Source organism: Microtus ochrogaster, linkage group LG4 (genome assembly GCF_000317375.1).
Source record: "Microtus ochrogaster isolate Prairie Vole_2 linkage group LG4, MicOch1.0, whole genome shotgun sequence".
Classification (NCBI taxonomy): Eukaryota; Metazoa; Chordata; class Mammalia; order Rodentia; family Cricetidae; genus Microtus; species Microtus ochrogaster.
The window spans coordinates 30,874,045-30,886,252 of NC_022030.1; the positions used below are offsets into that span (position 1 = coordinate 30,874,045).

At 37.5% G+C, this 12,208-nt stretch overlaps 1 protein-coding gene across 16 annotated transcripts in view; it reads right to left on the reverse strand.

Moving 5' to 3' along the window:
- Ppip5k2 (diphosphoinositol pentakisphosphate kinase 2) overlaps window positions 1-12,208 on the reverse strand; it is a 58,562-nt gene that overhangs the window by 27,169 nt on the left and 19,185 nt on the right. For 12 of the 16 annotated variants that reach the window (XM_005361346.2, XM_013351600.2, XM_026786074.1 and 9 more), the window contains 8 exons: window positions 11,521-11,596; window positions 11,313-11,422; window positions 9,927-10,012; window positions 7,793-7,918; window positions 7,550-7,671; window positions 7,123-7,305; window positions 3,178-3,319; window positions 2,127-2,350 (listed from right to left, as the gene is read on the reverse strand). In XM_005361346.2, the coding sequence (XP_005361403.1) occupies window positions 2,127-2,350; window positions 3,178-3,319; window positions 7,123-7,305; window positions 7,550-7,671; window positions 7,793-7,918; window positions 9,927-10,012; window positions 11,313-11,422; window positions 11,521-11,596 (1,069 nt within the window). The remainder of the gene's footprint in view (window positions 1-2,126; window positions 2,351-3,177; window positions 3,320-7,122; window positions 7,306-7,549; window positions 7,672-7,792; window positions 7,919-9,926; window positions 10,013-11,312; window positions 11,423-11,520; window positions 11,597-12,208) is intronic. The other 4 variants (XM_013351601.2, XM_026786073.1, XM_013351597.2 and 1 more) reach the window with 1 other exon arrangement.

The window sequence follows — 12,208 nt, forward strand, 5'->3', positions numbered from 1 at the left end:
AAAAGAAACAAGCCTTTGTCTAATATTACTCAGGTTTAAACTAGTGGTAAGCAAAGCTGAGATAAAATAATAAATAAAATTTGTCATCTATAACCACTATGGGTTAATTAGATTTATAAAGAATTAATGCAATGTAAAATATTAAGAAAGCAAGTTAATTGCAACAAGGTTTAATGAATGATATCCTTCAAAATCACGTATTAGAAAGTGATCTGAAATCTAAATGGAACATCTGGTCTACTATTAATGACTAGCGTGACGCAGCAGTAGCATGAATGCCATGGAGACACAACGCTTTGATTGTCTTTAAAGGTGTGTGTGCAAGATGAAGCTCTCCAACTGGGCCAAAAACCTGTGGATGACCTGACCATAGGAGAAAACCTTCCACTATCTTTCTACTAAATAGACACAATATTAAATTCCCTTCTCAATTCTTATCTTGATATTCATCAATTAATATAGCTCTCAATATTCCTCAGCTGAGCTCAACTGTTGTAGATAGCAGGTCAAAACTCCAGCACGGATTGGGGAGAGGCTCATTAAGCCAGCCCTGTCTAAGGAGCTATTGGCAACTGGTGACTGCTGGGGAAGAGAGAGTCAGACTTCAGGACTTGGGTCCTGAGAAGCTACTTGCACTCCAGTAGATGGCCCCACACCCACGTGCATGCAAGCAGTGCTAAACGGAACCAGTGGGAAGGTTTTAAAAGGAGAGCATATGAAACTGGATAGAAAAGTGCTGAGGTATTGGGGAAATTGATGAAGATGATTGGAAATTAGACTTTGTTAAAATGCATGTATGAATATTAAATAAAACTTTAAAAACTCTGGTTTGTAAAGAAGGCAAGAGGGGAAAAGGCAAAAGGAAGGAGCACAGTGGGGACCCAGGCAGAAAGGTAGGGGAATGTGGGAGATGGAGGAAACTATCAAACCTCCCCTGTACGGGATCATTCTGGGACATTTCTACTAAGCGAAAAATCCTCAATGATTCAGATGGCAAACCCCACCATACATAAGAGATCTTAAAAGTCCATGACAGTAATAAATAACAAAAATGTCTATTTAATACAGAGTAATACAGAAAGGTCACTTGCTGCACTTTCTGATTGTTTTGTTTTTGATCAACTTGATAACAGTTGGAAACATCTGAGGAGCGGGAGTGGGAACTACAACTGAGTAAGTAAAGGCCTCCAACAGTCTGGCCTGTAGGGCATATTATAATGGATGATTGATGTAGAATAGTACAACTATCCCTTGGCAGGTGGTCCTGGGGTATATAAGAACGCAAACCAGCAAGCCGATAAGCAGTGTTCCTCCATGGTCTAGGCTCCAGTTCCTGCCTCCAGGTTTCTGCCCTACTTAAGCTCCTGCTCTGACTTTGTTCAAAGGACTGCGACTGATAAGTGACAAACAGACCTTTCCTCCCCAAGTTGCTTTCTGCTAGTGTTTTATCCTATCAACAGAATCAACAGAAATCAGACTAAGGAATGAATTAAACTAAGTTAGCTTTCTCTCTCTCTCTCTCTCTCTCTCTCTCTCTCTTTTTTCCGAGACAGACAGGATTTCTCCGTAGCTTTAGAGCCTGTCCTGGAACAGCTCTTGTAGACTAGGCTAGCCTCAAACTCACAGATATTTGCCTGTTTCTGCCTCCCAAGTGCTGGGATTAAAGACATGTGCCACCACCATATGGTGCACTAAGTTTTCTAAATTCAGTCAATAAATCTTAATATAATGGCTTAATATATATAAACACAAAGGTATATAGACATAAATTAAATGTATTAGCAAATTAAAGGAAAACGCTGGAATAAAAATAATCAAGAAAAAAATAGTTTGAAATTTGATTTAGCAAGGTATAATGAAATTTTCACACACTGCTAATCTTGGTAAGAAACAGAGTTCTAGTTATAGGAGTGTAAAATATGTAAAAAGGCAGTGAAAGAAATGAGAGTCTAGGTTTCCAAATAAAAAGTTAGTTTGTTGGGTTCTACGCATACCAATCAGTCAATGAGAATAATAGCAACAATAATGAGAATTTTGATGACTAACATATAATCAGACAGTTTTATTAATATGGAAAGAAGTTCCCAATGCTAATTGCACAAAGTTATCTCCTAAGAGTGACTTACCTGAGGGATAACAATGTCTGCCAATGCCTTTGACAGCCTATATAGTTCCATTGTGTTTTCTAACTTCAGGGAACCGTTGTGCTGAACATCATATTTGATGCAGTCATATATGTCGGGGATTTTACTAATATCATATCTTCCATTCTTTGTTTTAAAGTCTTTCTCCAGCTTGGACCATCTTCGCAGCATAAGTTCCAGAGTCTCACTATGGTACAGCTGAATATCTAAAACAACATACAATTTTTAGTATGTCCAACTTAAAAATCTGATAAGTAACATATCTTAAAGTTTACTAGTATTCTCTGTAGCTTCCTCTGGCCTAGGATTCCTTATTCTTCTTGTTCAGCCTCTCTACTGCTGTGATAACTATGTGCTGCCATGATTGGTTTCCTATAATTAGAAAACTTTATAAAGAAAAAGACTATCTAAGAAGCTAGAAAGTACTGCTATCCACATATACCACATACACTGGATTGTTACAGGCTTGGGTAAGTACTTAGTCTAAGCACTTGGATTAGGAGCCTGATTCAATTATGAAATCTTTTACATATGTTACAGATTTTGATACCAAGAATTACAGCAAAACTCTCTGAATTAATATGCTTTCTATTCTAAAATTTAAATACTTTACTTTTCTAAATTCCTATAACTAAACAGAATAGGTGATTGTATTTGGATGAAATAGTCTTAAATATTGAGAGTAGTATGAATGAACCATTTTCATCACCAAGAAATGTAAAAGGTCAACAATTTCCAACTAACCTCGTAACAGAGTTTCTGCTTCTTTCTGTGCTACCTATTCTCTGCTTTAACACCTAGGAATGCTAAACAACTCAATAATCAAATAAAAGGATTTTACTGTCTTTCTCTTACTATCATAGATAAAATGGCCATAACCTAGCTATTATTCCTTGCTGGATAGATACACTAATTCATACTACAACCAAAACTGAAATAAGAGACTTGGAATCATAATATTACACCTTATTTTAAATGTTTACCAAAAAAAGGACAGTACTTTCTGTTTTACATTCTAAGAAAAAATATTTACCGGACGATTTGGGATCTTCCATACGATGTCTGATTTGAGAAGTCAAACTTTGAATCAAGGAATATACTTTGTCACAGGTTTTCACTGGATTTTTAATTAAATGCATTGACTTGATAACAGAAATGCTTCCAGATGGAGTAAGCTACAAATGAATAAGATAAGTGTTTTCTAAATGGTTATGTACCATTATCCAAGAGAACAAATATAGACCTTTCCAGAGCTGGGAAAATAATTACATTCTATACACTAAGAGATTTAGCATATAGTAATATGATCTGTATGTTAAAAAAGGGGTGTGAAAGTTTCAGAATTTCATGCTGAAACAATATTAAACTTTAACTAAAATTAGATTACCTTCAGAAAAAATCAGAAGTACTCTAAATTAAAGGATGAGATTCGATGAGAATTTGATGATTGCTATTATGTGCAAATATGGTTCTAACCACTTGACATATACCTACATCTAATTATACTAGGCATTTACAATCATCATCATCTTTCCCCTGTGAGTTAACGAGGTGAAGTAATTTGCTTAGATGAAGTATCTAGCATAAGAAGGAACAGGATTCAATCATAGAAAGGCTGCATGCAGAACTCATACTATTAACCTCTATGCTACTAGACTTTACTAAAAAGGTTTTTTTTTTTTCCAATTCAACGAAAGCCAATAATCAGTAGTGATTATAAATTCAACTTTTAACATTTACCTTGGCAATATATTTAGCCAAGTGTAGTAGGTTTCTACAAATACAAAAAATACAAAGAGAAATTGCAGTTTAGATTATAGCGGTCTAGGTGTTTTTTTGACCAATGTAACTGCTGGAGGTAAGTGAAAACTCCACGGAGAAAAGCTGTTTTTATTCTTTACAGCATCCAAAAGACAACAAAGTCAAAAAGAATTATAAAAGCAAAACAAAATGGCCAGTGATGAAGAACTTGAGCCTGATGTTAAAAGACAAAGGTTTGGTTTCTCTGTATTGGAAATATTTGTTGATTCTAAAGAGATGCTGAGGAGAAATCCAATATTGCTGAACTAAGAGCACCAGGCTCAAAATGCAGTCCCGGTTTCACAAAGGTAAATGTATGGTAAACAGTCTGTATGTAGAAGTCAAGAAAGAAAGGATGTATTAGAGGCAAACCAAACCAAGCAACAGATTACAGATCAGTCAGTTAACTGGGTGGCTAAGAAAAATGTCTTTGTTAAACAGATTTAAAGAAATCCAGGATGATTTGCTCAGATGTATAGAAGGAACAAATAAAAATAAAGAAGATAAAGTTATCTCAAAATCAACTTATTATCATCAACAAAATCTTACAGTACATGAACAAAAAAGCTTGAGATAGGCTGGAGTTAACTCAGCAGTTAGGAACACTGGCTTCTCTTTCAGAAGGCCAAAGTTCAATTTCTAACACTCACATGCAGCTTTTACAACATTCCCTAATCCCAGTTCCAGGGCATCAAGCACCCTCTTCTGGCCTCTGCAGGTATCAGGCACACATGTGGTGCACAAACATATGCAGGTAAAACACTCTTTTTTTATGTAAAAACAATAAAATAAATGTTTGAATTTTTAAAAGAAGCTGGACAGGCTTTAGCTAGCAAAAGCAATAGAGAGAGAGAGACAAAGAATATCAAATAAATAAAATCACAACGGAAATGGAGACACTTAGACTAGAGATATAAAAGTTCACTAGGGAGTACTATGAAAAATCACGCATATAATCTATAAATCCCAGAGTGGGATAAGCTTCAGATAAATAACATCTATCAAAATGGAGTCATAAAAACACAGGAAACCTGAAGCAAACAGTAGTGAATAACACCTTCACGAGGAATGAGCACTGGCAGCGCTGCGCCACTGTCAAGGTGGTGTGCAGAACAGGTGTGCTGGGCTAGTGGGATTCTCTGGCTGTATGAGTCATTCCGTAAGAGGGAAAAAGAACACTAAGTCCCTAGAGATTCCTGAGGCATAATCAAACATCAAAGAGTATCACACAGAAACTACACAACAGGTCTCAAATGAGTAACTGGTATAACTAGAGCCGCCACCAAGGCAGCCACACAAAAGAGGCTAAAAATGTCATGATGGAAGTGATAGGAGCCAAAGCAGAAGAGACACTGGCAAGGTAGGATCCGATGCACTTAATGTTCTGTTATATTACAAATGTGTCTACATTATTGACATAATGAAGTCAGATTTTACTTGTACAGTATTCACTCTGAATATGTCAGATATAAGAAGATCAGAAAAATTTCTACAGATCTTCAGTGCATAAGCCATATTCAAAAGGTGAAATATCTCTTAAAGGAAAAGAAAAAACACTTTATTATTTTACTGATTGTTGTTTGAATTTATGAGAGCAAAGATGTTAAACAGAGAAATACGGCAAAATAGACAGTGTGTGATAAAACTTTTAAATTATAGCTAAACCTTCTTAACTGTGATCATTTGCATAAAATACAATTTTTAATATAGTATAATAGTAAAAATTATAACCTATTAAAGGTGTCAATTTAAGCTGTAAAAAAAAGATACAAGTAGGAACAAAAATCTGCCAAGTAAGAGAGGTTTAACACTAGAAACTGTTACTGCTCAGTTCTATATAGATTTTTAAAACTGACACCAATTCATCTCAAATTATCCCACAAACACTGAAAAGGAAAGAGACATTCCAAATTCATCCACAAGATCAGCATTTACCTGATATCAAGACCCAACAAGGAAGAAAGAAAGAAGGGGCAAGGAAAGGGAAGCAGAACAAGGCAGGGAGGAAAGGATTTACAGATCTATATCCCTGATAAATAAACATAAAACTCCTCAGTAAAACCTGGCAAAACAAGCACAACATCACATGAGGAAGATTATATGTCATTATGACATTCTTAGGTGAGACTTATCCTAAGGGTGTGATGGAGGGTCAGTACACATGAACACTGAACACCACCACACATCGGCCTAATGTTCACCTCAGTAGGGGAAGAAAAGCATCCAAGAAAGGTATATAGGAGGGTTTGGGCAGAGGAAAGGGAAGGGGAAATCAAGTCATTATAAAATAATCTCAAAAAAGTAAATCAGTAATAAAAATTAAATAATCTTTAACAAGAAAATCTCTGTGACTTGGGTATAAAAGAACTTATTTTAACAAACTAAAGGCTTGTGCAGACTGACAAGGGAAAAGCTCAAAGTGTCTCCTCTAAGAGCTGGAAGAGGGAGGTGACCCCTGTGCCACCATCAGCCAGCGCAGTCCCGCGAGTCTTAGCCAGAGCAATTAGGTGAGAGAAAACAGTAAAATGTGTGAGCTCCAAAATTACCCTTCTTGTAAATTACATTATTCTATAGACAGAAAAATCCAAGACACTCTCCATGAAGCCAGGTATAGAAATGAATTGTGTCAGCAAGCTCAACTGTTTTGAAGCTGAATTCCTCATGTCAAGAAAAAGAATGAAAAACAAACTCCAAGAAACTCAAAAGCTTGTTAGGCCTGATACATTCAGTAATGCTGCAGGACAGAGTCAGTAACCAGGAGCATTCTTGTGTTATAATTAACAGTGTCTAAGGATAAAACTAAGAAAGGCGGAAAGGAGCTGAGGGTGAACATTCATTTCTGTCTCTTGACTGTGAACGCAGTGTGCTCAGCGGCCTCAACCTCCAGCTGCTGCATCATCTCTACCACGATGAGCTGCAACTTTGAACTGTGAACCAAATTAAACCTTTTCCTCCTTAAATCGCTTGTATTCGGACATTTGATCATAGCAACAGGAAAAGTAACGTCAACACGTTCAGGAAACCTAAAATATTTATTATGTCATTCTTTACACAAAAAACATACCAGTGCCTCAAACAGACGACTCTAAAGCAAAGATTACTAATGACCTGTGGAAATACCAAGAGCACAGATGAATTTCACAAACTCCAGGTGAGCCAAGAGCCTGCTGAGACCTACCTTTTCATAGTCCTCGGCTGTAAAATCTCGGTCTTTCTGAAGTATTTCATGAAGCCTTGCTTTCACACGCTGCTGACAATTACTCAAAGAGTCGCTGTCGCTGTCCAAGAGGCCGTTCATATTTGCACTTTTCACCATCTGAACAAGAATGGGGGTAAGCTCTCCTTCTAGAGCCAACAGACCCTAAGTACAAAAAAAATTTAAAAAAAGTCAATGGTTTAAACATATGTAAAGTAACAGGCCATCACAGTAATTTTATGAAATGCTATATCTCATCATGCATAAGCTACTCATCACATATTAACTTTACTAATATCATACTTCATCTTTGTCAGTAATGGTTTTAATTGCAATTAAAATACTGCCTTGGTAGAAGTCTCCAAGAAATAGTTGATAAAAATTATAATAAGTATAAAGCTGTCTCTACCTTTGCAAAAGCAGCCGCAGTCATCTGGACCCGCCCTTCATCAGAAGCATAGATTTTGAGGTCATGTCGGTAGGTGCTATGCAATCGGAGTAAGCCACAACCCGGAAATCCTGCATAATCTCCTGAAAATAAGGCCTCAAATCACTTAAGCTATATGCCTGCTTTGTTGTAGTTCTGCAAATGTTTAATGAGACCACAAGGTAGAAGCCAAGGGTCCAGCCTTAATCAAATGACAGCACTTACCTTGACCTCCAGGGTACATACACCTAAAGGCTCTTCCCAGCTCTTCAGCCTGAACTCTGCCCGCTGGAGTTAGTTCTCCTCCCCATTTTAGAACCAGAAGTAAGGACGGCTCCTCTCTTCGGTTATCTAAAAAGAAGAGAGTGATAAAACAAATGTTCACCTTGTTTCATTCAAGCAAATGTTTAAACATTTATCTCAGTCTTAATATTTACTCTGGGCTCTGTTTTTTTAAGTGGAATTTGGCCTATATGCAAATCATTTTCTTCTCTAAATGTGCCTCAGTATGGACTGCGGCTTCCTTCAGGAGTGCCCTTTGCTCTTCCAGGAGCTTTAAAGTCTTCTTCAGTCAGTTAGGAAGTAGGTCTCCATGTCCTGCAGAGAACCATTCTCTCGCCCTCCCTGCTCTGCTCACAATTTTCACAGCACATTTAACTCAGTTAGTTGTAAGTAAAAGGCGCTCTGAAATAACCCTGAGGAGTTGCAAAATAATAAAACATATTTCTTACTTAAAATTGAAAAAAATTGAAACCTACTTTTATGAGATTCCTTGTAGTGGAAATGGGACAAGATAGGGCTCCTTAGGGAAGAGGAGGGAAATGAATACAGAATGTGGTTGGAGGAAGAAAAGGGGAAATAACAGAACACAAGTGACCTGACGGGAAAATGAGGCGCTCTTTAGTGATGCAGGAGGGAGGCAAACATAGATGAAGGAGGGAAGTGGATAAATAATGAAAAGGCTATCTGAAAAAGCCACAATCATACTACTATTTACCACTACCCTCAAAATAGGCCTATAATGCAAGTAATTTCTTACATAGATAAATATATATAGTTTTAATGAACTTTTCTCATCTGGGCTGACAATGCTCCCTCCAAGAGCCAAAGATCACCTAAAAACCCTCAATATCAGACATGAGAAGCTCTCTTTTGAGTCATTTGAAGTCTCTTTTGGCCGAGGCTCTCCAGGGAACTCCCAAAATGCACAGCCTAATACTATTGTCTTCGGTCACTCTCAGAGGTGGACGATAAATCCTTATTGCTTAAGACACCATGCACTTCAGATGCAGGGCATAGAAACCCTTGGGCTGGAACTGACCTGAAAGACTCTTCCTTAAGAACTTGCTGTGACACCTAAGATCCACATCGATGACTGGCATAGCACAATAACCCTAAGGTGCAGTAGTGGCATGCATACCTTGGTGGTAACCAACACCTCTCTAATTGTACTTAGAACAAGCTCAACAAGAGGAATACCATGCCTAATACTGGGAACTACTCAGTGCTAATGAAATCATGATTATTGAAGGAGAATCTCCAAGCACTAATTTACCACACCAGCATAAACAATCTGTAAACATCTGTCCTTAAACCTATAGACAACTGCAGTCCTTTCCCCCATCAAGGAAACTTTTCTTTGCAACAGATGGAAGCCACTACAAAAACCCACAACCAATCGAAAGGCAGAGTTGTGGAGCTCACTCCCAAAGAATACATCTACAAAACACTCCCACACCAAAGGCAATATTGTAGAGGAGGGGCCAGGAAGATTCTAAGAGCCAGAGGCTCAGGGAGTTTCCTAGGAAACTGTCTCCAGTAACAGCAGAAGTCGCCCATAAAGTCTCAAAAACAAGGCTGCCCCAACCTAAGCTGAAGAGAGATGACACAGAGGACCACACAAAACTGGATGAGAAAAAGCCCAGGACCTCAACCCTACACAGAGATCGACCGATAACTAAGTGAGGCTGGGAGCAGGAGGAGAGGGTCTTCCCGAGAAACTAAATGGCTAGCCATAAAAACATACATACAAGTAACATCATATGGTCTGAACAGTTTATATTTAATAAAAAAAAAAAAAGAGGCCAAGAATTTGAAGGGTAGGGAAATGGGTATTTGAGATGGTTTGAAGGGAAGAAAGGGAAGGGAGAAATGTTGTAATTAAGTTATAATTTCAAAAATAAACCAAAAATATCTTTATTTAAAGGACAGAAGCATAGTTAACAAAATTACTCATCTTAGTTATTTTTTATGTAGCACACAAATCCCAAAGGCTACTGAGCAGGAAATAGCCCAAGTTAGCAACATACAGTAAGTCATTACATACATATAATTGCAATAGGCGTTAAAAATGATATACCTTCCTCCTCACTGGACGTTTTAGGACAGCCATGAGGGAGATAAGTCAATTGGACCTTACGATTTATTCCAGAAAAATGACCATACCTGAAAAAGAAAATGTCAATTGGATTGTAAAATATTAATGAAGTAGTGATTGACTTCCACAAGAAAAACAAAAATGTATGAATAAAAACTAATTCTCTTGTACTGCCTTGGTTGAGTCTTCAAAAATACTTAAAATAGCTTAAAATACTTAAAAATAGCTAAAAAAAAAAAAAAGCTTTAGGCTTTAGGTAGAGGAGGTGTACTCCAGGCCCCGCCATCACTCACTGAGGAGCTGCTGCTAGATAGTAGATGGTGGCTTCTGAGGGGGGAGAATTATTCTCTTTTTAGAGTATGGGCATGGGCAGGATTCCCATGCTCCCCCAGATGCCCCAGGCCCATTGGCATATACAGTCAGCACTAATGGAATTTAATGAGAACACGATGTTGAGAGGGAGATGTGTTAGTGAAGAACGGGGGTAGCTGGAGGGGAAATGGGGAAGTATATATGATAATATTACATTATATAGACAAAGGAAATTCTCAAAAATAGAATTAAAATGTTTTAAAATAAAGCACAATTTAAATATCATTAAATAAAGGATATAGGTACATAAATTCATGTAACATTCATAACAGAAATACTGACCAATTTTTGATTGAATGGTTCAAACTGTTGTACCTAAATAAGGCTAAATCTAGGATTCAGTTAGGCAGTGATCTTCATTCTAAGTACTCCAGAAGGCCCAAGTACAACATTTGCTTTCTTTCTCCTCACCAAAATTAATAGAAAACTAAAGCAGCAATAATCAGTATAATATATTGTCAGATTAGAGTTTCAGTTTTCTCCAGTTGTACTAATAAAGAACTGAAAGAACACACTGAAAGAAATAAAACTGGTGTGGTAGCTAGTTTTATTTTATAGCAACTTGACACAAGCTAGAGTCTTCTGAAGGTAAGGAACTTCAGTTGAGAAAATGCCTCCCTAAGATTGGGCTGTAAGCAAGCCTACAGGTCATATTCTTAATTGGTGATTGATGGGGGAGGTCCCGGGCCATTGTGGCTGGTACAACTCTGAGCTGGTGATCCTGGGTTCTATAAGCAATCAGGCTGAGCAAGCCAGAGAGCAGTCACCCTTGTGGCCTCTGCACTAGCTCCTGCTTCTAGGTTCCTGCCTGGTTTGAGTTCTTGGCTTTTTCTCTCTCAATAGACTCTGATTCAGGATCTGTAAGCCATATAAACCTTTTTCTCCCCAAGCTTCTTTTGCTCATAGTGTTTGTTGCAGCTGTAGTAACCCTGACTAGAACAAATGACAATCCCATAAACCTAACAGGAAAACTGAAGTGTGCCAAAAGGTACTCACATTTCTAACACAGTCTTAAGTTGTTCAAGTTTTGACTTGTTTTCTTCAATTTCAGAGTCATTGTTTTGTCCCAGCTCCATAAGAAGCTGCCGTGCAATATCCAGGACTTCCTATGTATGTTAATAAAGAGTTTGAATTTTTATATAATTTCACCATAAAAAATTTAAATTTAGTATACACAAAAGCAAATAACAACAACAAAACTTGCCTGTAATTGCTTTGGCTTCTTGAGTTTTAACTTCCCTGACTTATAGCCATCACACTTTTCAAAAAGATCAAAAAACCTTGCAAAAAAAAAAAAGAGAAGTTAGTCATTTGCAACCATTAATATTGCTGTGAGGCTGGATATGGTGATGCATACCTACAACCACCACATTCAACAGGCCTAATAAAACAGACACGGGAATGGAGCTTTAAAGTCAATGCATGTAAGCACTATGTTTCCTCTGTCACTCAGCCTCAAGTTTCCTCTGCCTTTTCTCCCTGACACAGTGTCATGTTACATATTACCCAGATGGCACCTACCTCCTTGGCTCAAATGATCTCCTGTCTCTATCTCTGAAACACAAGTACATGAACTAGTGGAACCCAGCACACTTGGCATCTGCTCCTCTTTTACCAATAAAACTTAGCACACACCTGACACATCAAACTAACACCCACTATATTATTTTCACGAGTTGGCTTGTGCATCGTGAGATGGAAGCAGCATACAATTAAATACAAAATATTTTCTGTTGTCAGTGCATAATGTGTCAATACATATTTAATGGCTCAGGTATTCATATTTTATAATCTCCAAACCAAACAGTGAACAAAGAAAATGGACACTTGTTTTTAGAATGCTGAGATGTTGATGTTTCTCATAGTACAAAGCAAGAAAATAACAAACTAGC